Source organism: Hyperolius riggenbachi, chromosome 1, assembly GCF_040937935.1.
Source record: "Hyperolius riggenbachi isolate aHypRig1 chromosome 1, aHypRig1.pri, whole genome shotgun sequence".
Classification (NCBI taxonomy): domain Eukaryota; kingdom Metazoa; phylum Chordata; class Amphibia; order Anura; family Hyperoliidae; genus Hyperolius; species Hyperolius riggenbachi.
Window position 1 is genome coordinate 158,045,656 of NC_090646.1, and position 26,715 is coordinate 158,072,370.

The 26,715-nt window shown below is 44.0% G+C and overlaps 2 protein-coding genes across 4 annotated transcripts in view; both read left to right on the forward strand.

Annotated features, from left to right (window-relative positions):
• Nucleotides 1-26,715, forward strand: part of FBXO8 (F-box protein 8) — an 84,363-nt gene that overhangs the window by 14,923 nt on the left and 42,725 nt on the right. The window lies entirely within an intron of this gene.
• Nucleotides 17,786-23,411, forward strand: LOC137562886 (piggyBac transposable element-derived protein 4-like). Its single transcript, XM_068274726.1, has 2 exons — nucleotides 17,786-19,072; nucleotides 23,340-23,411. The coding sequence occupies exons 1-2, from the start codon at nucleotides 17,786-17,788 to the stop codon at nucleotides 23,409-23,411; spliced, it is 1,359 nt and encodes a 452-aa protein (XP_068130827.1).

Below are 26,715 nucleotides of genomic sequence, written 5' to 3' on the forward strand. Positions count from 1 at the left end.
TGGTAAGTTCTGTATGCCTAAATAATTGCAGAAAATTGGGTTGCTGCAAAATGTTTTCTTAAGACAAAGCAGAAATCAGCTCACTTAAACCAAAGCTTGAGCATGCTGGTAAGATTCCCCCAGCTAAAACCATTCTGAATGAAACTGTGTTTTCTTTATCTTTGTGTAGCTGACAACATGTCATAAACACATTAGTCATAAATCATACATAGCTATGATTTACATGTAGGTGTGACATCAGGGCTTACACTTTATTGTCCTGGAATTTGTAATAAGCAGCAGTGACGACATGCTTTGTGTGTCATCGCGTAACAATGTCTGCACAAATATTACCGAGATGATGTATTCTTTTTCAGTGTTTATCCTGTGATTAATACATATGTCAAATTGATCTGATATCTGCATCTTCAAAGTACACCTGAGCTGAGAGGTATATGGAGGCTGACATATTTATTTCCTCTTAAACAATGCATATTGCCTGGCAGTCCTGCTGATCTTCAGCCTCCAATACTTTTAGTCATAGACCCTGCATAAGCATGAAGATTAGATGTTTCTGACTGAAGTCTGCATTAGCCCCATGCTTGTTTCAGGCGAGCACTGTAATTACAGCGCAGCGGATTTAGGCGCACCTGGCGCCACTATAGGCCATAATAGGAATTACGGCTAGAACGGCGCACAGTCAGTAACTTCGGCGCCGTCAGAAGAAGGAGCTGAAGTTGCTCTTAAAACACTGAATTACATTATTCCCCAATATCCACGTGGACCTAGAGGGGGAATAGAATTTAACTCCCACCGGGAACTTTTGCAGCAGCAGGATAAGCCATATACGAGCTGCATCCTGCGCCCAAGTCTCCCGCCAGTCAAATCATATGTATCAGTTTCAGGTGTGCATCCAGATACTACTGCAGCCAAAGAGATCAGCAGGATGCCAGGCAACTGGCATTCAGTAACCTCCCGGGTGGTACGCAGTTTTAGAGGCTGCGTCCGCGGGAGGATTTTTTTAAAATAAAAGTTGCTCTATATACCTAAACTAGCACTACGCTAGCTAATTATGTCCCCTGCGCCGCCGGTAATATTTACCCGTCCGCAATCCCGCGAAAGCCGCAGCTTCAAGAGGTCGACCATCATCCCTGTCCCTAAAAACAGGGAGTTTCCAAGCTTAACAACTTTAGACCAGTGGCCCTCACGTCCGTCATAATGAAAACCCTGGAGCGAGCAGTTCTATCCGACCTCAAACTCTCCACCTTGCCCCTTCTGGATCCCTATCAGTTCGCGTATAGGGCAAACAGGTCCACTGACGACGCAGTAAACATCTGCCTTGAATCTATCTATGACCACCTGGATAGACCAGACACGTACGCCAGAATCCTACTCTTGGACTTCAGCTCGGCGTTCAACACCATCTGCCCACGCATTCTGCAGGAAGAACTATCTGCACTGGGAGTGCACTCAAGCCTACGACTTTGGATCACAGACTTTCTCACCAACAGGACCCAAGTCGTCAGGCTGGGGGACATCAAATCACGAAGTATGACCACAAACACAGGTGCACCTCAAGGATGTGTCCTGTCTCCACTGCTGTTCTCCCTTTACACAAACAAATGCAGATCCAGGGCAGACTCAGTTAAGGTCATCAAGTTCGCCGATGATACTACTATCATTGGACTCGTCACCAAGGACAATATCCAGGAGTACTGTCAGCAGGTGGAGAGAATCTCCCTCTGGTGCAAGGAGAACAAGCTGGTGCTTAACACTGCAAAAACCGTCGAGCTAATTGTCGACTTCAGAAGGTCCGCTTCCACCCCACCCCCAATTCACATCGATGGTACGGAGGTGGCAAGAGTACCCTGCGCTCGCCTCCTGGGCACCACAATCTCCAGTGACCTCACCTGGAGACCCAACATCACTGCGATAAAGAGGAAAGCCCAGCAGATACTGTACCTCCTCCGCTAGCTGAGGAAGTTTGGCATGACCCAAGAGATTCTGACCAATTTCTACTCCGCTACCATTGAGTCGATCCTCTGCTCATCCATCCTGGTCTGGTACGCTGGCACAACCGCCAGCGACAGGCACTCACTTCAGAGGGTCATCAGGGCGGCAGAGAGGGTCATTGGGAGACCTCTCCCCTCACTTGCCCTCCTACACAACAAAAGACTGAGATCGAGGGCCCTGAAGATCTCTAACGACCCCTCTCAACCGGGCCACTGCTACTTTAGTCCGATGCCACTGGGACGAAGGCTTCGGGTCATCTCAACAAAGACGACTAGGCATAGTAATGCCTTCTTTCCCTCAGCCGTCAGCCTCCTGAACTCCCTCCAGATACTCCCACCAGGGCACCCCCACGACATATAGAACTGTCACGGACAGAGCCAACTGCTGCTCTAGTATGCAAACTGTAAATGCAAATGTAATGTACAATGTAAATGCAATTGAAAAGCAAATGTAACGTCTGCTACTGACGTGTAATTGTTAATTTCTGTTCCTGTTGCTCTATGCTATCGATTGATGTCCCTTCTGAACCAAATGTACTGTGCCAAACCTAATTCCGGGCATGACCCAGTCATGCTTGGCGAAATAAACCCTTCCTTCCTTCCTTCACGATCCAGCTTCACTCGTTGCCATGGCGACGATCGGACACATCGCGGGATCCCTGGGGGGGTATGTATTACGGCGTTGTTTGCAGACGATCGGTGGGGACTGGAGGCACTTGGGGGACATCATTAACTAGCAAAGTGCTAGCTTAAACATATAGAGCTACTGTTATTTTTTTAAAAATCCTCCCGGGCCTATGTGATCCCCTCGGCAGCTAGCCTGACACTGTGTCGGGCTTACCGCCAGGGAGGTTACAAGGAAATAAATATGTCAGCCTCCATATCCCTCTCAATTCAGGTGTCCTTTATGTAACAGATATTCTTACCACAGTGTGATTACAGCATTACTTCTTTCCCATAACTGATTTCTTCTATTCTGTGTTCTTCTACAATTTGCACAGCCCCCACATGGAGAAGTTACTTTTTTTTTCAGCAGGCTATGCATAGGTACCAAAGCCCTTTGTTTTATTTTATTTTTTTTCTTTAAATCTGAAATGATTATCTGTCACATAGAAGTTGTTTCTTGTCATTTCTTAATTTGTAGAAGGGAGGTGTCAGTCCATCCCACGTGTTTTAGTGTAAGCAGGGGGTAGACGATATATTCTGCAGTTTGGGCCAGCTAGGTTAGATGACAGTGTGAATTAGATAAGACAAGACACAGAAGATTTATATTGCGCTTTTTTACAGCTCAATATAAGTATTTCTTGCTGCCACTAGGGCGTGCTGTAGAGGCAGGAGCAGTGTTAGGTGCTGGCTTACTGAACAGGAAGAGCTGTGATTCAAACCCTGGTCTCCTGTGTTAGAGGCAGAGCCCTTAACCGCTTGAGGACCGCAGTGTTAAACCCCCCTAAAGACCAGGCCTTTTTATTGTTAATTGGCCATTGCAGCTTTAAGGCCAAGCTGCAGGGCCGCACAACACAGCACACAAGTGATTTCCCCCCCCCCCCCCCCCCCCCCTTTCTTCCTACCAAAGGCAGACGCGGCGGAAGCTGTCGCCGAAGGTTCCTCCTCCCGCCGGAAGCTCCATACATTGTGTATTGAGTTGCTGTCGCTAGTCCGCATACACACGCGGACTAGCGCCAGTTGCGACAGCTCAGACAAGCGACGGTTCGTGGCACGCGCGTCATACACACGGGGGAACTGTCGCTGCAACATGCACGTGCCACGCGTTTGCAGCGACAGTTGTAACCCGTGTGTATGTAGCTTTAGACATCCAGGCAAATCGCATTGTTTAAAAGGAATTAAATATAGCAGCTTCCTTATACAGTGGCTGGAAAGTGTACTGGTTAAGGGCTCTGCCTTTGACATGGGAGACCAGGGTTCGAATCCTGGCTAGGTAAAGTACCTATTCAGTAAGGAGTTCAAGGCAAGACTTACTAACACTGCAGGGTGGCCTCTTGAGCGCGTCCCAGTGGCTGCAGCTCTTGAGCGCTTTGAGTCCGACAGGAGAAAAGCGCTATTCAAATGTTTGGATTATTATATATATGTGTGTGTGTGTGTGTGTGTGTGTGTGTGTGTGTGTGTGTGTGTGTATGTATGTATGTATGTATGTATGTGTGTATATATATATATATATATATATATATATATATATATATATATATATTATATATATATATATATATATATATATATATATATATATATATATATATATATATATATATATATATATATATATATATATATATATATATATATATATATATATAAAAGAGTAAGTGCCTCAACCTTCAAGCAAGAAGAAGAAGTAGTGCCCTGTGCCCAGGGCCGGTCCAAGCAAGAAGAAGGGGCTGGTCCAAGCAAGAAGAAGAGGTATTGTCATATCAAACCAAGGGCAAAGAGGGATAATTTGCATATTCAGTAGCAGTGCATTGTGGGTAATCACAAATGTTCACTTATAGCTGAATTAATGCAGATTTGCTTCTGTTTTAAGAAGGAAAATTACACCAAGCTTTGCTTTTTTTAGTAGGAGAGCTTTTTGGTCTCTTTTCTCCTCTTCTACATTCTTAGTAGTTTGGGTCACCCTGAGCTGCTTGGTTACTCTGTTGTACTGGTCCAAGCCCTATCTCATACAGCCACATAGGCCATGGCCTAGGGCACCAGAAATTTAGGGGCGGCTCAGTGAGAGGCAGTAAAGCTGTTCTATACAGCCATCCCTATCTACAAGGACAGCTTTAACCTTTGAACACTCTGTCCTGTACTTGTGTCATCCCTGCAAGTCCTGTACGCTCTATCCTGCAGGTACACATTAGCCTAAAGGTGGCCACTCACCAAACAATTTTTTAAATATCTGTTCAATTTAAGAATTGCAATCAATTTTTCTGACGGATTGTAACATTTCAAAAATATGACCATTGTACCACACACCTATGTTCAATTTTTCCCCGATTATGATAAAAATGATTGGAAACTCTGAGAAAATTGCTAGGGTGTATATTAATAAATTAGCAATCTACCACACACCATACAATTTTCAGAAAGATTGAAGAAAAATATCTGGCATTCCGAATCGCTAAAAACAGGAAATCCGATCGGATTTTTCAGTCGAATGAAAAAAAAGCTTTCGTTTTTTTTCGAGAGATCCGATCATTTTTATTGAATTGCCGTAAAATCGGATCATTTTATTGTATTGTGTGTGGCCACCTTAACTCAGATGGAGACACAATTGGTCCATGATTAATGAGATGGCAAACTGTTAAGCTTGGAGGTGTAATCTCCACAGTCAGCATACAACACATAAGCTGACGTGAAGGAGGTACACACACCAGCACAAGGGATCAGGATATCCCCAGTTTAGTAGAGGAGAGGACTGACTCCAATAGGAGATTGTGGTGCACAGAGCCGGTGCAGATCCGAACAGCCACAAACAACACTTTCGTAATAACGTCTCAGCGCAAAGTAGCGCTGAGCGCATAAACCAGGACTGAGGAGATCAGAACAAGTAGACAGAATGAACGCTTGCTAGCTAGCGGCTACTTAGCGACAGCAAGCGTCCAAAACCAGACAGACTGGAATGAGGCAGCCAATGCGTTGCGGCGATGGCGTGCCTCACAAAGACAGGACAGAATAGTCAGAAAATAGCAGGATCAAGATAGATGAACGTAACACAGATAAATATACAATAAGTATGATTTCCTAGCGTATTACAATTACAGCTATCAATGAAACTATTCGTAACGTCTGACTAACATATGTATATATCGGCAATGAACCGATATATGACATAAGCAGGAACTCTGACTAAGACTGGAGTAATACAGGGAACTGGACTCAGAAGGATTCGCTATCTCTTCGCAGAGATGAACGCAATCCACAAACAGGACCAGGAACAGGATAACTAGCTCAGCGTGCTGGAACGCTGACTAACGGAACACAGGATATAAACAGTTCGTGTACGTATATATCAGCGACACTGATGTATCAACGTAACACGAATTCAAGGAAAATAACAAAATGCGCAAGTATGCGTATATATTGGCGATGAACCAATATATGACACAAGACAAGCAAGTAACAACTTCTAGAACAAGAGCAGAACTAGGAGGACTCGCTGACCCCTTCGCAGGAGTCAGCGCAGTCCACACGGACCAGGAACGAGGTGGGGCACGAGCAGAGTAACAGATAGAATCTGAGACTATGGTAGCCCATGAGACATTGCAGGAAGCAGTTCTTTATACTGAGGTCATCCAATGGGAGCAGACCTGCAGATTCCCACACAAGTGAATGGTAATTAATCACAGGCTGATAGCAGGAAAAGGCAGACAATGATATGCAGCCTGCAGGAAAGGGACTGCCCCTCCACTGCAGCAGACAATGTTTGTTTACACAAGAGCATGTTAAACTGTCATTAATTTCAGAGTGCCTGCAGATGGAATCAGCAACTAGTTTAAGTGCAAACCAAACTATGCAAGAAAATGCATGTAATGACATCAGAACTGCTTGGGTTACAATACCACTGCAGCCAGCAGTAAACGCTGCAGACATGATCATAACACAAACATAACATAAAAGTTCTTAAGGAAAACATGATTTATAATCTATACGCATATTACTGAAATAGTTATTGTCTGTGACATCCAATGATGGAAAGTAAGTAGAATTCTCATTGGGGCACAAAGAAATAACAACCATACAGACGGTATAGTTGGCCTAGGGCGGTAAAAAGTACAAATCCGGCCCTGCTGATGAGGACCAAACATCTGAAATAGGCTGTCACGTGGGTTTGATATGACTGTGTAAAACTTAAAGCTATAGGCTTGCTTGATTTACCAAGGGTGAAAAGGAGTAATTTGCATATTTAGTAGCGGTGCATTGTAGGTAATCACAAATGTTCACTTATAGCTGAATTATTGCAGATTTTTTTTCTGTTTTTAAGAAGGCAAATTACACCAAGCTTAGATTTTTTTTTTTTTTTTTTTTTTTTTTTTTTTTAGTAGAAGGCCTTTTTGGTCCCTTTTTATCCCCCTATACAGTCCGAGTGGTTTGGGTCACCCTGAGCTGCTTGGTTACTCTGTTGTACTGGTCCAAGCCCTATCTCATACAGCCGTATCAATCCTTGCCATGTACTGATGAGGACCAAAAGTCTGAAACAGGCTGTCTACATGTGGGTTTGATATGGCTGTGTAAAATTTAAAGCTATAGGCTTGCTATACACCAGTGGTTCTGGATGCTTGCTTGGCTTACTAAGGGTGAAAAGGAATTATTTGCATATTTAGTAGCAGTACATTGTGGGTAACCACAAATGTTCACTTAAAGGGACTCCGAGCAGTGCAGAAACTATGAAAAGATGCATATAATTTTAAAGCTCTCTTTCTCCTCTTTCCAATGATATATAAACCGCCGCCCTACGCCTTTTAGTTTTCGCTATTTTCGCGATTGAAATTGCCGCAGCTGCGATTTCAATCGCGAAAATAAAGAAAACTAAAAGGCGTAGAGCGACGGTTTAGGTGTCGCCAGAAAGAGGAGAAAGAGAGCTTTAAAATGATATCCATCTTTCCATAGTTACTTGTATTACACAGGACGACACTTTTCCCAGTGTCAGCAGCTCCATTCAGCAGAAAAAGTCGGCCTGTGTAATACAATGTAACTATGGAAACATGGATATCATTGTAAAGCTCTCTTTCTGGCGACACCTAAAGCGTCGCTCTACGCCTTTTAGTTTTCTTTATTTTCGCGATTGAAACCGCGGCCGCGGCAATTTCAATCGCGAAAATAGCGAAACCTAAAAGGCGTAGGGCAGCGGTTTATATAACATTGGAAAGAGGAGAAAGAGAGCTTTAAAATGATATGCATCTTTCCATAGTTTCTGCACTGCTCGGAGTCCCTTTAAAGCTGAATTATTGCATATTTCCTTCTGTTTTAGGAAGGCAAATTACACCAAGCTTTGCTTTTTTTTAGTGGGAGGTCTTTTTGGTCCCTTTCATCCCCCTATACATTCCAAGTGGTTTGGGTCACCCTGAGCTGCTTGGTTACTCAGGGCTTGGACCAGTATAACAATCTCATACAGCTGTATCAATCCCTGCCATGTACTGATGAGGACCAAAAGTCTGAAACAGGCTGTCTACATGTGGGTTTGATATGACTGTGTAAAATGTAAAGCTATATGCTTGCTATACACCAGCGGCTCTGGATGCTTGCTTGGCTTACCAAGGGGGAAAAGGGGTAATTTGCATATTTAGTAGCAGTGCATTGTGGGTAACCACAAATGTTCACTTATAGCTGAATTATTGCAGATTTCCTTGTGTTTTAAAAAGGCAAATTACACCAATACAGAGTGCGGCATTGCAGGAAGTGACGACACTGGAACGCACGATGGAACACGGAAGAGGAGAGTCATCCCCGCCCGCTGCCTCTTACTAATAGTGGCTGCTGCTACTGTGCTCAAGCTGGAGGGGGAGCGCACATGGGGGATCCAGGTGAGGGGGGGTCCTGTTGAGCTTAAGCTGGAGGTTGAGCAGACATGGGGGACCAAGTTGAGGGGGGGTCCAACCCCCCCCCCCCCTCCCCGCCGCTGTGCCTAATACCCCCTTCCTGCCCTCTACCCTCTTAGTTATTATTAGTTATTATTATCCCTTTCACATCAAATGTCCTTCAAGGTGGCCATACACAGTGTTTGATTTTTTTTAATAAAGGTTATCTATTAATAGAATTTTTAATTTTTTGATCAGGAAATTGTTTGATCATTGGATCAATCATAATGGAAAATTCTGATCAACTGTTAGGAAAGAAATTGAATAGTGTGTGGTGAATTGGTTTGATTTGAACAAACTACTGTAACTAAATTCAAAAGATCTCAGTAAGCAACTTTATGAGGTATGGCCACCTTTAGAGCTCCTTGACATTCTTGTTTTGTGTGGAGGTTTCCCACAAAGATCTGGTGACTGTGGCGGATGTATATGCCTCATCAGATCACCTTTATACTTGCCTCATCTCTGCTTCAGAGAAAGTTCTATGATGTTTTGCAGCAAACTTGAAACCAATGATACTGTTGCATAGGCAGGTCAGACTACTAGAACACACCTCTAGCTGGAATGAAGGGCACAATAGCATTGTAAACAACAATATTTTCCATTGGTAAGGAAAGGTGAGAGCTGTAAATATATCACCATTTGTGCTGCTACTAGTGTCAAGAGAAAGAATGTGAAGCATGTCTTATATTGTGCAGATTTGGTTTATTTAGTGAACCACAAATTATAGTCTGATATAGAGCAAAGGGGTCCAAAAGAAATCTGAAAGTGCTGTATAAACTCTCACAGTTGCTGGCAGGACAGTCACAGAATGCAAACCGTGACCTTATTGCAGGTAGTCTAATGTAGAGCCCAATGCATTAAAATGGTCTGAAAATCTGACATAACATTCAATGAAAAAGTGTTTTCCTACTTTTTATTATCCATACAGTCACCATATTTGCTTTTGTGCACAAGTAATATTGTCCAGTGTTCTCCCTAGGCTCTTTTAGCCGGGTGCTCCACCTGCCTAGTTTTGGTGAGCACCCGGCTCTTATCAGCTCACCTCCTCCTATGCTGTGAGCAGGGTTGTGCACAGAAGCTCCAGCCCTGCATTCCCTCATCTTGCCCCACTTGGCTACTTTTTCATGCCACTCGGATGGGGAGAACGCTGTTGTCCATTTACAAATTATAAGTTCCCAAAGTACAGTTAATGTGCTCTGAAAGCTGCCATTTAATTTTACTCAAGCTGCTTTTTATTACATTGTATATCAAAATGAGCTCTTCTGAAGTGTGTGCATGCTTGAAGCAGAGAGAGCTCCTTTTCAGCACAGCTAGAAATGTAACAACATCGGAATGTAAACAGAAGATAATGTTATCTCCTCTTTGAATTTGGATCATAAGCTGAAGGGGCTTTCCACTGAAGGGCACAATGCTGTGTTTAACTGTTTGAATGCTGTTCTGCTACAGTTTATGTTTGTGCTAGTAGGTTTAAGGTTGTAAGGAATCTTTTAGAGCAGGTATGTCAAACCGGTCCTACGAGGGCTGAGATCCTCACACATTTTTGATACAGCTCAATTGAATTGATGAGTCTGAATCGAGAAAGGTGTGGTCCATCAGGTAGAACACATTCCATTCTTTCTCAGTCCATGCTAAACACTGGCATGGATCTGGCCCTCCAGGCCTGGAGTTCGACACGTGTTTTAGAGCAAAGAAGAAATTTTCAGACCACTTTATACACAGCTTTCACTTGAGGGAAAAAAGTGTACCTGTGTCTGGAAATTTTAATTGCAACTGACCTGTATTTGAAACCTGAAGGCATAAGCTGGAAGATGGAGTAAGCAGGGTAAGAGGGCTCAGAGACAATCTTGATCGCTCTCTTTCTGCACCTGTTAGCATAAAGATCCTGCAAGGAGGATAAGCTACAGACGGTTAAGGGGCCCATACACTCGGACACCATACCGATTTTCTGGCCGACCGATCGATCTCGATCGATAGATCGATTGCAAATCGGTTAGCCAATCAACCGATCGATGGCCGATTTCGATGGATTTCCATCGAACTGGCATGGTGGAAAATTTAGGTCGATCTGATGAGATTGCTTATCAGTTTGCATTGGCCTTAATGGAAATCTGATGGCAAAAAAATGCCATCAGATCGAATTTCAATAGATTTCAAACTGAAATCTATTGGAATTCTATCCTGGTAAAAAATGTTCTAAAAACGCATCAGATAGATCATCAGATGCATTTCTTATCTATCTGCTGCCAATGTGACGAGTGTATGGGCACCTTTATTCTTTCTGCTGCTTGGATGATGCGCTGCAGTCTCGTCTTTTCCAGTGTTGAGCAAAGCCGAACCATACAGTCATAGATGAGGTCATGATGGATTCGATGATCTCAGTGTGGAACTGCACCATTCGTTTTTGTGGTAGGCCGGTTTTCGGTTGTTGGAGATTGTGGACCCAGGAAATTTGAATGACTACTCGGGTTACTGTAGATTTATTTATGGTGGGTGGGGGGGGGGGGGGGGGGAGTACTCCTGAAGTCTATTCTCATATCCTCGGTCTTATGAGCATGAAGTTCCAAGTTCTCGCTGCTGCGCCAGGAGGACAGCTGTCCCGCTACATGCCTGTATGCAGATTCATCCCCATTTTGTATGAGACCATCTACTGTTGTCATCTCCAAACTTGAGAACCTTGACAGATGGATCTGTGGAGATGCAATCCAGATCACAGGTGGATCCAAAAATTGTCATTACCATAAATATGTAGACCTAGGCTACATTCTATAGGCACTGTATTAATGAATCATGCATTTTCTGCTTATTCATTATGTCCCATACATGACCAGGCCACAAGAAACTATCACTGCTACTCATACAGCAGTGTCACATGTTCCTAAGAAAAAGTTAAAGCTTAATATTGGTTAAAAAAAATCCTACCAGGCCTTTATTATTAATCTGTATCAATATAGCACTTATATCTTCCATAGTGCTTTTTACAGAGTGCGTTGTCATGTTACCGACTGTTCTCACATAAACTTACAATCTCATCCCTACCATTATTTAGTCAGCGCTGCCATCTTCGTTAGCACTTCACAAAGGCCATAGTTAAAATGAGACAGCCACATGGTTAAAATTTCATGTAGGGAAAAACAATTACATAAAGGGGAGTGATACAGGGGGGGGGGGGCAGAAACAGCTGACGGTGGTACAGCTGCATGGGCCCCAGAGGACATGAGCCTATGTCTGCCTTTGATTCCAGTGAAAGGGTCCCTCTCAACTCATTTGACTTGAACTAACCAAAAAGGGGCCTTCCATCTGCACTCCAAGCTGTGGACTGCTGCTGGAAAGCAGGCTTTCCTCTTCTGCGGTAATTCTCTAACTTTTTTATTTTTAGGACACTTCAGGGCTACTTAAAAGCAAGGTTGAGCAAAAGAATAAATTGATGAGACTAACAATTATATCTATAGTCCTACTCCTAAATAGGACATGTCCGAATTCCCACAGACTGGTAAACACACTTGTTTAAAGTCAGCTGAGGCCGTCGATAAAGACTGCCTCAGCCGATAATCGGGCGTGGGTACAAAGGCCCCCAACCCGCAAGTGATCCGCCTGTTGGATTAACTCGCCCCCAGCCACGGCCAACTCTTTTGTGCATGCCACTCCCCTGCCCACTTTGTGATGTTACACACACCACTCCTTCCCCCCCCCCCCCCCCCCCACATAGCAACAGTATGCACCTTCAGCTATCCAGTGCCTGTGCAGCCCGGCCCAGTGATGTTGCCCTAGGGGTTCGGGTTCCCCTTGGAACATCCTCGACCGGCGACATCTACACACACACAAAGGTGTGTATGCTACTCTTTTCCAGGGAAGGCTAAACTGCTCGTTAGTCTGGTGCAGCCTCCCAGCTGAGTTGGAGTTAGTGGTTTCATAACTTGAGGAGTCAGATGATTTTATTTTTTTTTTTTTTTTTTTTTTACCAACTCGACAGGCCTGTTAAAGGACAACTGAACTAAGAAGAATATGGAGGCTGCATATTTATTTCCTTTAAAAAAAAAAAAAAAAAAAAAATACCAGTTGCCTGGCAGCCCTGCTGATCTATTTGGCTACAGTAGCGTCTGAATAACACCTGAAGCAAGCATGCAGCTAATCTTGTCGGGTCTTACGATGTCTGAAACGCCTGATCTGCTGCATGCTTGTTTAGGTTCTATGGCTAAAAGTATTAGAGGCAGAAGATCAGCAATATAACCAGGCAACTGGTATTGCTTAAAAGGAACTAAATATGGCAGCGTCCACATACCTCTCACTACAGTTGCCCTTTAAGTAGTAGACTAAAGAGTTGGAGTTGAATAGTCGGAATCGGAGAAATTTTAGGTACCTGGAGTCGAAGTTGGGGGCTCCATAAACTGAGGAGTCAAATGATTTCTACTATCTACTGTAAATTGCAGCAACATAGGAGAAAAGTAATTTTATGGCTCATTTTACTCTGAAAGAAACATACTTCTTATTTATATGTGTTTACATGTGTTGTAAATTTTACAATATTTGTGATATTGGTCCTTTTAATTACCTCACCTATGAATGTTTTTTTTTTTTTTTTTGCAAAACAAGTACTGTTGGTGGGATTTGAGAACAGGGTTTGAAAGTCCTGCTATAGGAAGTATATTTTGGCTTTCATCAGTTAAGAAAAGACCATGGAAAACTGATTCCCTTTTGGCCTTTTGCACCTTGTACATAGTGGCTTGCATTCCTTAAAGTAAAAGCCAATGTGAAGGCATATTTTTGCGTACTTGGTGATTGCCTTCCTGCAGGTGTAGCCAGAAAGCCATTGAAGGAGAATGTGCATGTGTGTTGCTACATTCAGCGGTTGGACAGAGGATTACATGAAACAAATCCTGAAAGAGATTAAGCGAAATTGGGTCACATTTTCTATATACATTTGCCCAATATAGGTCAGTGAACTCATGCAGACATGCACCATTCTGATTTAGCTCTGGGCTATTTTGTGAAAACATTTTACGTAGAAATGTTATCTGAAACTGGGATTACCATGTTTACGATGAACCCTTATTTAGCAAGCTGTGGTTAGTTGAAACCCAACTCGAGCATAGATCTCAATATACTGTCTAGTATCTTGGTAAACTTGATGCTCAAATATTATTTCCTGGTGTGATGTTACCATGTATATGTAGCACTAGCCCAGTAAAGAGAGAAAAACAAGGAGATTGATATTTGATGGGAGCTGCAGAGGTTGATCAGGCTGCAAATGATAAAAACATCAAACCTAGGAAAACCTATTGGAAATTAAGGCTTAGTTCACATCTAAAATCGCAGTCGCTGAGGCCAGCATTTTGCGATTTATTTCTTTTTTAATTTCTTTTAGCTTCTCCCGGCGCTAACCTGTGTGCTATGATTTTTTTGTAAAGCGCTTTTCTCAGAGCGATTTCTTTGTTCACTTCCTGACGCAAGTCAGGAAGTGAACTCTTTGACCCGTAAAAGAATAAATACAATGGGCCATATGCAATTCACTTTTTCACCTAAGTTTTCACCCAGGAGATAATTTTTCATTTTCAATTTAAAATAACTTTCCAGCACTTTTCAACTAAAAAAAGTACCAAAAAGTAGGTGAAAAAGTACTATCAAAACTATTTTCAGTATTTTCTTGCTTTCTGGTGGCTTAAAAGGCCCTTTATTGACAAGTTTAAAAATATCACCTAGGAGAAAAAGTTAATTGCATATGGGCCCAATGTATTTATTCTTAAAAGCACTGGGGAAATTGCTATACGAAGTGCTTTTTCAAGCGTTTTGCGATTTCCCTATATCTTCCATTGGGGCAAATCTCCCCAAAAATGGTACAGGCAGTGCTTTGGTGAGCGGATCGGAATCGAACTGCTCAGATGTGAACGCTTTCATAGGGCATTATTACACAATCGCTTTTAGGGCAATTTTGAAAATCGCCAGGGCTTAAAAAAAGGCAAAAACGCCCTAGGTGTGAACAAGCTCATAATGGATGAGCAAGCATTTTATCAACTGTACATTGATTGCTTTTGGTAGTTGCAGGAGGGGTGTGCAAAACAAAGCCAGCAGAGGAAGCATTGCAATAGTTATTGGTTGTCATTGATGTTTGCTAATATGTGATGGAATATCGAGTGGTGCTTGACTGTATCCGGGTAAGCAATCAATATACCCTAAGTCATTTACCTGATGCGAAAGCTCTCTTAAGGTATATATGGTAGAGTGATTTTTTTTTTTCTTTGTTAGCGACAAGTTTAAGTGGTGTTTAGCAGCGTGAAATAAGGCAAAAAAGTAGACAGGCTTATTGGTGGTCCTTCCAGCTTGACTAAACCAAAGATAGGAAAATGATACAGTTGAAATAGATCCTGAAGTGAGAGGTATATGGAGGTTGACATCTTCATTTTCCAATAATCCATGCCAGCTGTCTGAATTCTGTATGTATGCTTTGTCTCTAATACTTGGTCACAGGCCCAGAATGAGTATGCATATCTATGCTTTGACTCTGGTCTGCCTCCAATGGCTGCATGCTTGTTGCAGGTGTGTGACTCAAAAACAACTAAAGCCAAAAGTTCAGCAGGACAGCCAAGCAACTGGCATTGTTTATACAGGAATGAAGACAGCAGACTCCATATTCCTTTCTTTAGGTTCCCTTTAAAGAACAAGCGACACCCATGCTAACCTAGAAATAAAAAATACACACACACACACACACACACACACACACACACACACACACACTACTTCTACTTACATAACAACAGATCTATTGTGCTATCCATGTAATGATTCCTGTAAATTTTATAAAGGAAATGCAGAAAATCCTATTCTAGGCATATCCTCCCTGACTCTTGTTTTCTCCCCCTCCATTCTCTTGCTCATTGTGTATTCATTAGCTGCCCTCCTCCCAGAGTCTTCAAACACTCCCACTGAGGTGTATACTAACTGCACTGTCTTTTTTTAATTTACACATCCAGTCACCTCAGCCTTGCTTGTAAACACAAATAATCAGAGGGTGTTTCTGATAAGCAGCTAGGCAGGGAAATAAATGAAAGAGGATGAATATATTATAGATAAAAAGAACTCCCAGTATTCAACTGTTTGGCACTAGGGCCAGTGCTCCTAAAGTATGTGATAACTACAAACCATAACAGCAGAAAAAGTTTTGCAAGTTTTTTGAATGCATGATTAGCATCTTTATCACTTAATACACTCAGACCAGTTGCTGTTGAAATTTGATTTTTATGGTGACAATACCGCTTTAAAGCTCATCTCCAGACACAAGTCATTTAATCGTTTGTTTGGTAATCGGAGTGTTCAAATGTTACCATTTTGTAGGAAACTTTTGCAACCGAAATGCCCTGTCTCAAACCAAACAGCTAATTATGTGAGGTTAGTTTTAGGCTGCATGGGTAGGGTTGCATTATCCTTTTGGGCTGAAAAGTCATAGATCCCATATGAAAACAAGGCCAAGCAACTCACTTGTACACAAAAACACAAGAACTAGTATGCAGAAAGTTGGCAGGAGATCCTCTGGACTGAGGAGTCCAAATTTGAAAAATGTAGATGCAGTAAAATGCACTTCTTTGAGGGTGATTAGCAGCTGTAAAGCATGTTGGAGGTTTGTTGCAGATTTTTGCCTGCCTATTTCTACACAGAATTTGAGAGATGGTCAGATGTTATGGTCTTATGAATATTGATAAGTATAGACAAATGATTATCCACCATGTGCTACCACCAGGGAGGAATCTGACTGGTTTTACATTCATTCTGTATGAGAAAAATGAAAACTCCATCTCAAATTCATATGGTCAGCGAAAAAAGGAACAGAGACCTGGAAGGTATGGTGTGAGCACTACTGGACCGTGATCACGTTATCAAGTGTGCCTGAGATTACATGAAGAGACAGAAGCATCTGAGACAACCTAAACCCACTGTTCTAGAAATCTGTAGTGCCTAATGACTTCCAGTTATACTACTGCAGTGTGTAAAGTCGGTCATTGGAATGACATATGTGAAGAGCACATGTAAAGCAGTAAGCAAATTTAATATTTCCATAGTGCCAGCCAAGAGAACAAACAAGTGAGAAACTGCATTTCTGAAATCTCTGTGATAAACATACAGTACTTTACTATGAGACAGCAATATAGTGAATATATATATATATATATATATATATATATATATATATATATATATATATATATATATATATATATATATATATATATATATAATAAAAAAAAAATTTAATTTTTTTTTTAGTTTTTTCTTAACCCTCCTGGCGGTAACCCCGACCTGAGCTCGGGGTAGGAAAAATCAGCTGTTATAGGTAAGCCCGAGCTCAGGTCGGGGCAGAGAAAAAACTGCTGCGCCTGCTTACTGGAGTCCCGCGCGCCGATCGGCGCTGCTCAGCGGGACTCCTACACCTCTCCCCCAAAGTTTGCTACAATTATCTGGCCGCCGGGATCCCCATATCCCCGGTAATCTTGCGGGGACCCGGCGGCCATGTGACCAGAGCTGCAGCGGCGGTGGCGGCGGCACATATACCCTTGGAGCAGGAGTCCCTGTGCGATCGGCGCTCTCCAGGGACTCCTGCCTCTCTCCCCCAGCAGCAGCGTTGTTTGTCCGGCCGCCGGGATCCCCATATCCCCGGTAATCTTGCGGGGACCCGGCGGCCATATGATCAGAGCGGCGGCACATTTACCTTTGGAGCAGGAGTCCCTGTGCGATCGGCGCTCTCCAGGGACTCCTGCCTCTCTCCCCCAGCAGCAGCGATGTTTGTCCGGCCGCCGGGACCCCCATATCCTGTTATTCTCTTGGGGACCCGGCGGCCAATCAGAGGAGCGGAGGGTGGCGTGACGTCATGGGGGTGGGGCGGGAAATTTGAAAAATTGTGTTCATTGGCTGCAAAGTGCATTGTATTGGATACACATGAATCAAATTCATGTGTATCCAATACACTGTTGCCATTTGGTTGTGAGCTGTGCTGTGAGCTGTGCTGTGATCTGTGCTGTGATCTGATCTTCCTACCGATTTGTGTACCGACCTCTGCCTGGATTTTGACCTACGTTTTTCGCCTGCTGATTCTGCCTGTTATTGGATTTCTGTGTACCGACCTCTGCCTGGATTTTGACCTACGTTTTCCGCCTGCTGATTCTGCCTGTTATTGGATTTCTGTGTACCGACCTCTGCCTGGATTTTTACTACGCTCTTTTCCTGTCACCTGCTATGGCGTCATCCTCGAAGCGTCTCACAGCGGAAGCGCTGATGCAGTTCGAGGACAGCGATCCGGATTTGCAGTCACTGGAGGACTCCAGTGACAGTGATGCGCCTGGCAACCTGTCGTCTGATTCTGACAGCGACTCCATCACCAGCGACACGGAGGAGGTTAGTGACGCACGTGTTTGGTGCCCAGTCAACACCACTCAGGCCCCACCACCGCCCCCCCATTTCCCTTTTACTGGAGAGCCCGGCTTGAAGGTTGAATGTGATCACTGCCCCCTGGCCTACCTGCAGCTGTTCTTCAGTGACGCTGTTATTGATAAAATCGTGGTGGAGACGAACCGCTACGCCGCGCAAGAAATTGCTGCTCCACGAGGTCCCTTTTCCAGGAGCAGGATGTGGGAGCCTATCACCAAGGAGGACTTGTGGCTGTTCCTTGGACTAATTATTCTGCAGGGGGTGGTGGGGAAGCCCCTGCAGAAATGGTACTGGTCGACGAACAAAATAATCGTTACCCCCTTCTTTGGCACGGTAATGTCGGAGTACCGTTTTGGACTCATCATGAAGTTTCTACACTTCGCAGACAACTCCGCCTTCGATGAGTCAACCCACCCAGCGCCAAAGTTGAAAAAGATCTGGGAAGTTTTTCAGCTGGTGATGGAAAACTTCCGCAACACTTATGTGCCCCAGAGGGACATAAGTGTGGATGAAAGCTTGATGGCGTACAAAGGCCGACTGTCCTGGATACAATACATCGCGTCCAAGAGGGCCCGGTTTGGAGTGAAGTCCTACATGTTATGCGAGGCATCAACGGGCTACATCTGGAACAGCATACTGTACACCGGGAAAGGGACACAATTTAACCCTGCTTTCAGCAGCTACGGGGTGGCGACTTCATCCGTGCTATCTTTGGTGGAGCCCTTGTTGAATAAGGGGTACTGTGTCATCACAGATAATTTTTACAGTTCACCTGAACTTTTTGAAATACTCATCAGGAACAAAACTGATGCCTACGGCACCGTTCGTCCTAACCGGCGAGAAATGCCTACTGCCTTCGCCAAGCAAAAGCTAAAATCTGGGGACATTGTGGCTTGGCAGAAGGGAAAAATGTTGGCACTCCGCTGGCGTGACAAGAAGGACGTGTGTACGCTCAGCACTGTCCATGATGCTTCATCTGCCACCACCACAACGCGAGGAGGGAAAGTCCTGGCCAAGCCGCAAGTCATCCTGGACTACAACCATACAATGGGTGGGGTGGACCGAGCTGACCAGGCGATGACATACTACCCCGCAGTCCGCAAACAACAAAAAAAATACTACAAAAATTTTTTTCGGCATCTGCTGGAACAATCTCTGTGGAATGCGTTCATTTTGTATAAGCAACGCAGTGACAGGCCAGGAACGCATTCCGACTTTTATATGGAAAATGTGCGAAAGCATATGTCTGAAGTACCAGACTTCATCAGCAGATGTGCGAATTGGGCGCCGTGCATCATATGTTGTCAACCCTGAGCGCCTCACTGGCCGCCACTTTTCAGACTATATTCCACCCACTCCAAAAAAAGCTGCTCCAACTAGGATGTGCGTTGTTTGCTGCAGCAAGACGGATAGCAAGGGTAAGAAAGTCCGCAAAGAAACCCGTCTCTACTGCCCGGACTGTAATGTCGCCCTGTGTGCTGTTCCATGTTTTAAAATCTACCACACACGGGAGGTGTATTAGTTATACACTGTACTGCATGTACATACTGTATATATAATCTGCTGCTTCTTTGTACAGTTTTGCTATTTCAGTTTATTGATAAATTTAATTTTTTCAGCAAATTTGTGTTACAGTCTTTTATTTATATGCAGGATATCTTACAGGCCTTTATTCTGATATATTTTGGTGAGTTAAGACTTAATAATTGGATGCCTAAAATTCTTGAAAAAAATGTACCGCTTTTGACTCATAATTCCAGACAGAAATGAACCGCCAGGAGGGTTAATCAAGACTGATACTGTGGAGTCAAAATCAACTTGGAAATATTTTTTCTGTGCCTAAAGTTCAATTAAAATTCAGCTTTCTGTTTTGTTTTGTTTCATTTTAACTTATCCTGTAAAGTGCAACCCAGAGAAGGAACTGACTACGTTTTGAAACCCATTGCTCTGGACCTGAAAAACAGGACCACCTAGTCATTTTGATTTATGAGCTGTTGCGGAATGGGACTCACCACGGCAACCTACCTTACACAAAGTTTTGGAAGGTGGTCCTGGACAGGGAATTGACACCTGAAAATTGTGATTGGGCCTTCATGATGACACTCTCAGTTTCGCACCATCTTCAGGAGAGAAATTTTAAGTTTAAGGCTCTTTGACACAGGTGCCTTTTCACATCATCATATTTTTCCCAGTATCTCTGATGTGTCTGTGTTGCATTCAATCTTTTGGATCCTGGTGGGAAATATGGCAGATAAAGGAAATCTAGAAAATATAATGCATGCTTAGGTTGATATACAGACTTTTTATTTTTTTCTTCCTTCTTTTGGTCTTCTCAGTTTTGCTTATTTAAATGATTAGAATTATTTATTTCGCCAAGTACACCAGGGGCTGTACCCGAAATTAGTTTTGGCACATACAGTGTCAGCGAAGTTACAGTAACAAACATACAGAAGAAAATACACAGATTAGTCATATAAGGGGTCTGAGTGCTATGTTGAACGGAGCTGCCACAATCTGGTGCTCAAATGCTCCGCAGTGTATTCAGATGCCCCGCGGTACGTCACTGGAAAATGTAGGTGTAAAAAAAGAGTATAGAGAGGGAGGGAGACAGAGTCCGAGAATCCACTGGGGTTGAAATTAACTATCCTGGTCGTGCGTAGCCCTGTCCACACTTACAAAAATTGTTGCCCATCTAAGATCTAACGGCCTAGTTCTTTGCAGATGGTCTGTATCCGAACGGATGTTCTCGGCCTGCAGCCTAGTTTGGGGCAGCCAGGAGCAGATCTAGTGGCATGGAAATCCAGACATGCAACAACTGCAGGCAAATGGTACGGGACCCGGCCTGGTGGAAACGCTGCTGTGGCCTCTGAGTGGTTATATACAAGCAGAAGAAGACAGGAGGTTGGCACTACAGCGGCAAGCATATACCACTCAACACTGGAACTTGCAGTAGATGTATGAGGACCTCAGGTTTACCTCTTCTTAACTCTCTGTTTGCGTGCTCAAGCTTGAGGTTCTGATGACAAGCAAATAAAGAAAATCGGAAAGCTGGCACTGCTGCAGGTGTTCAATTTATTGCTACAACATCATAAAGTGCAAATGTCCAATAGTACAACATCAGGTCAAATTGCAATTGGTGGAGCACATACCCTGTGAGAAGAGGCGTGGGTGGTGGTGGGTAGGGGCACTGGATGCCTGATGGCCGTTTCGCGCTAAACAGCGCTTCTACGGAGGCTACCAACCTTCTATGGGTAGCCTCCGTAGAAGCACTGTTTAGCGCGAAACGGCCGTCAGGCATCCAGTGCCCAGCACCCACCACCAACGCCTTCTCACAGGGTATGTGCTCCACCAATTGCAATTTGACCTGATGTTGTACTATTGCACATTTGCACTTTATGATGTTGTAGCAATAAATTGAACACCTGCAGCAGTGCCAGCTTTCCTATTTTCTTTATTTGCTTGCCTCTATGAGTGGGCCAGACCTGCGGTGCATGTGGCTGGTAGATTGACATTGATGGTGGGAGAGCCATATGAGCAGCCATCATGATGATGGCCAGGTGGTGGTACACTGGTTCTGACATCTGCCACGGATTAAAGATTCAGCTGCAGGAGCTTTGCAGCTGGAGTGTGTAGCAGTAGCTATAGCATGGTGAAGCAGCTGCAGCACGTGGTGAGCAACTCCCCTCTCGAGCCTCAGAAGCTAGTGGAGAGGAGGCCAGGCACGGCAATGCCAGCAGGTTTAGATGTCCAAGCTGGTGGATGGCGGCTGGATAGAGTGTTCCTTGTCCTGGACCTCAGTAGTTGAGCAGAGGAGCAGCATAAAGAGAAGTGGGGTGGTTGAGGCTCGCTCTCCCTCAGAGGAGAGAGCCGGAGTTGCATGGTCCCTCGAGCCGTAGCCAGGATTGCTATGCATCAGGATTCCATTGGGGAAGCCAGGAGGTGATCCCAGATGTAGTTTGACTGGAGATCCAGGGAGGAGAAGGCAGGAAGAGAGTTCCCAGCCAGAGCCCCTGCGGCCGTAGCTAGCTTTCCAGCACCATCTTAAGTGTGTTGGTTGTGTCATGTGATCTTGGGCAGCTTTAACACCACACTTCATCTGTTGAGTAAAGCTGGCTGTGACACTTGTCTTCATTTGTACTGCTCACAGACATCTGAGCAATGTCCATGCATTTCCTTGGAGTCGGTCCCAGAGTTTCAGGGGGCATTGCTTGGCCTATGCAGCATTCCGGCAGCTTGCAGTTTCTACTCTTTGCAGTTTGGCTTCCTGGTCTAAGCCTGGCAAAGGAATGTGGGTAAACAGGTTTTGTTGATTTATGCATGCATCAATTATTTAAAATGTAAACAATGTTATATTTAGATTCATAAATATTTTGAAAATTGTTAAAGCAATAATAGAGGACAGCAGTATTGAGAACTGAAGGTAAGACTATGTATTATGCTACCTTAGCTCCTTAACAATACTGTCTGCTCCCCCAGAACAGAGCTTTATAGAGTCTCAACAGTTTCCCAAATGTTGCTGGATTTCCTGGAAGGTCGTATCCACACCCACCACGATTAGCTGTATTTACTACACTCACCAAGAAGAAGCATGATTGTCCTTATGGGCAATATGCTAATTGTTTCTGAGTCCTTACAGCGTTTGTTTGTTTTTCAACAATTTAGGTTTTATCTTTGAATTAAGTGCATTTAGGCTAATATGATGGTCATAATTTAATATTTGGATTACTTAGGCTCTGACAGTGTTCTATTAGAACTACTCTGGTATGTATTAGTAATATTATTTATTATTTATATAGCGCTGACATCTTCCCCAGCACTTTACACAGTAAATTGTCTTGTTACTAACTGTCCCTCGAAGGAGCTCACACTCTAATCGCTACAATAGTCATATGTTTATGTATGTTTTGTGTAGTGTATGTATCGTAGTCCAGGGAAAATTTTTAGGGGGAAGCCAATTAACTTATCTGTGTTTTTTTTGGGGGGTGTGGGAGGAAAGCGGAGAGCCCAGAGGAAACCTACACAGACACAGGGAGAACATTTACAATGGTTTGCAAAAGTATTTGGCCCCCTTGAAGTTTTCCACATTTTGTCATATTACTGCTACAAACATGAATCAATTTTATTGGAATTCCACCTGATAGACCAATACAAAGTGGTGTTCACGTGAGAAGTGGAATGAAAATCGTACATGATTCCAAACATATTTTCCAGGAACGTCCTTGGACAGCACCCCTGAGACTTGTCTCCCTCCCCACAAATGATGGACAGGAACTAGATTAGCATAAAAGATTTGCATCAATTAGGCAGACATATAAAGCAGGGTGAAACCAGACCTCGTCAGTTGTTTTCTGTCCACCACCAGGAGCTGGATGAGAAGCTGGAGCCAACCATGTCCGTGGGACAGGAGCTGTGTAGCGGGATTTCCTGGGTGTAAGCCGGTTAGTGGACTGGGCCAGGTTCCGTGCTGCACCTACTGGCTTCTCCGTATCTGAAGGACTTCATGCCGGACGCGTTCAGAGCCCACTTCCGGATTGCGGATCATGTGATCACGCGGGCAGACTGACGCCACCTCTACCCCGGAAGTACTTCCTGGTTCGCCGCCCGGAGTCACGCGGCTGCTGATGCGGCTGCTGCAGTTGCGGTCCCCGCCCTCGGAGTCGGCGTGGCCGCTACGGATCGGGGGACGCAGAGACATATTGTTCCGGGCGGCGGATGAGGTAGGAGCAAGAGGGGACTATGTGTCATAAGACATTGTTTCTGTGGGGAATACTTTGAGGCATACACCACATGTAGAGGGGCGGTATTCTGTTGGCGGCCTATTTAAACTGAGCACATGGTCTCTGTATTATCATTTCGACCATGGACGCTGCCGCAGGATCTGGGTCTACTAGATCTGTGGAGCCTGGTTCCGATGCCTGTCTGGTAGGACATTGATGTGATTCCTAGCAGTTGATTGCTGTGATACATTTAAAGGGGCATATTCTGATTATACTTTCCCATCTGTTCTCTTATAGCCCACTGTGTCTAAATCTGTTAAAGATAAGTCCGATTTACCTGATAAGGGAGAAAAGAGTGACAAGGGAATGTCGACACAGAAAACGGATCATAAGAAATGTGCTATATGTTCCGAGAAAATATCATCATCCTCCTCAAGGCCCCTCTGCCGTACTTGTACTGATAAAGTTGTTAAGACGGAATCTCCTGTAATCTTCAAAGACCTTATGGGTTGGATGAAGTCCGAGATGGCGACTGCGATCCAAGTGATCAAGGAAGCTAACATTCCATCTAATATTCCTCCAGATGTTAACCCTGCATCCCAGCCCTCAGCATCTACTGCCTCTGTGGCAGCTCCTGTTCAGGTGGTTCCTTCTCCGCTTGACCAGGAACCTGCAGAGACAGCCCCTACTCATAAGGGGAAAAGAGGAGAGGACTCGGCTGAGTCAGATTTATCTGAGGGTGAGGTAGCCATCTCCTCATTAGAAGAGATTTGTTCTGAAGATGAACATACAGAGGATAAATTGCATAGGTTTGCTTTTCCCCCAGATTCTATGAGAAGTTTTCTTAAAGCAATGCACGACACCATGGGGATTAAACCTGACGAAAAGACTCTTACTCCATTAGATCAGATGTATGTAGGTCTATCTGACCCTGAGACTGTTTATATACCTGTTCATGGTGCCTTAAAGAATATCGTTAAGCGGGAGTGGGATAATCCTGAGAGAAGGGCCTTCTGGCCAAGGTCCCTATCTAGGAAGTATCCGTTTAATCCTGAAGATCAGAAGTTCGGGGGTACGGCCCCAAAGCTTGATCCCTCATTATCTAAGCTGTCTAGGAGGTCAGACCTTCAATTTGAAGATTTTAGTAACCTCAGGGATCCCATAGATAAGAAAATGGACAACATTTTAAGGAGAGCATGGGAGTCCTCTACTCTAACTTTAAAACCAGCAGTAGCATCCACAGCAGCGGCTAGGTCTCTGAAAGTCTGGTTATTGAATACACAATCCCGCATTGCTTCGGGAGTACCCAGGGAGGAGATACTTAAGGATTTTGATAACTTATTGCATGGAGCTAATTATCTTTCAGACGCAGCAGACGACACAGTACGGTTAACGGCTCGAACCTCAGCCCCGGTGAATACATCAAAGAGGGGCATTTGGGTGAAGACCTGGCAAGGTGACACATCTTCTTCTAAATCGAAATTATGTGGTATCCCTTGTGAGGGTGAGTTCCTGTTCGGGTCTAAATTAGATGATATCCTAGAAAGATCATCTACGAAGAACTTTCCGTTTAAAAGAAAGAATTTTCAAAGAAAGGGGTCCTTTCGAGACCAAAAGAAAGAGACTGACAGCAGGCCCCCCAATAAGAGACATTGGGTCCCAAATAAAACACAGCGATCTAAACCCAATTTCTCCTCTAATTTCTCCTCTAATTTCTCCTCTAATCCAACCTCACAACCCCCCAGACAATGACGCCAGGCTTCCAGTGGGGGGCAGAATTGCGCTCTTCTACGAAAATTGGGAATCCATTTCTCAAAACAAGTGGCTACTAAACATAGTTCTGGAAGGATACAAGATCGAGTTTTCAGATCATCCCCCAAGTCAGTTCTTCCTAACACCAACTCCAAAGGATCCAATCAAGGACCTAGCATTACAGACAGAGGTTTCCTCACTGTTAGAAAAGAGAGTAATCAGACTAGTCCCAAAGTGCCAGCAGTACCAGGGTTTTTACTCACCAGTGTTCCTTGTAAAGAAACCCCAGGGTCAATACAGATTCATCCTAAACTTAAAAAGATTAAACAAGACGATAAGATACCGAAAATTCAGGATGGACAATGTTCGCAGTGTGATAAATCTGCTTCAACATCAATGTTACATGTCCTCTCTAGACCTCAAGGATGCATATCTGCACATACCAATCCATCTGGAATCCCAGAGATATCTACGGTTTGCCTTGATACTACAAGGAGAGGTAAGACACTATCAGTTTCTTGCCCTCCCTTTTGGTCTATCCTCTGCACCATGGCTATTTACTAAAGTACTATGCGAGATTTTGGCGGTTCTTAGACTACAATCTATTCACATTATAGCCTATCTAGATGATCTTTTGATCTGGGGTCCATCCTTTGAATCTGTACATGCTCAAGTGAATTTCTGCTTAGACTTTCTTCAATCCTTGGGATGGTTGATTAATTGGGAGAAGTCTTCTCTTACTCCCTCTCAATCTATGGAATATTTGGGTTTCACTATATCTTCTCTTACTAACCTGGTGATTCTGCCCGAAAGGAAAGTATCTGCCATTCTAAAATGTGTTCCTTCTTTCCAGGAGATGAAATCAGTCACACTAAGGAAAGCTATGGCACTGCTGGGATTACTAACCTCTTCATTTCCTGCGGTTCAGTGGGGACAGCTGCATGCCAGGAGTCTTCAACATTGGATTTTAAGGAGTTGGAATCGGAAGAAGGAATCTTTAGACAAGTCTGTCATCATTCCTCAGAGAGTCAAGAAATCACTGAATTGGTGGTTGAGTCCTCCTCATCTCTCAAAAGGAAATCTGTGGAACTTTCCCTCAGAGACTGTTATAACAACAGACGCGAGCGCTTGGGGATGGGGAGCCCATCTAGGCACATCCCCGGCTCAGGGAACTTGGTCAGAACAGTTAGGATCATCAAACAACAGAGAACTTCAGGCAGTGTGGGAAGCATTGCAGCACTTCCAGGACCAGATAAGACAATCACATGT

Excerpts from the sequence above, each read along its gene's own strand:
- LOC137562886 (XM_068274726.1), top strand. The coding sequence starts at position 17,786 with ATGGCGTCATCCTCGAAGCGTCTCACAGCGGAAGCGCTGATGCAGTTC. Across the intron at positions 19,073-23,339 it reads CGATGACATACTACCCCGCA|GAGCTGGATGAGAAGCTGGA; the intron begins GTCCGCAAACAA and ends GTCCACCACCAG.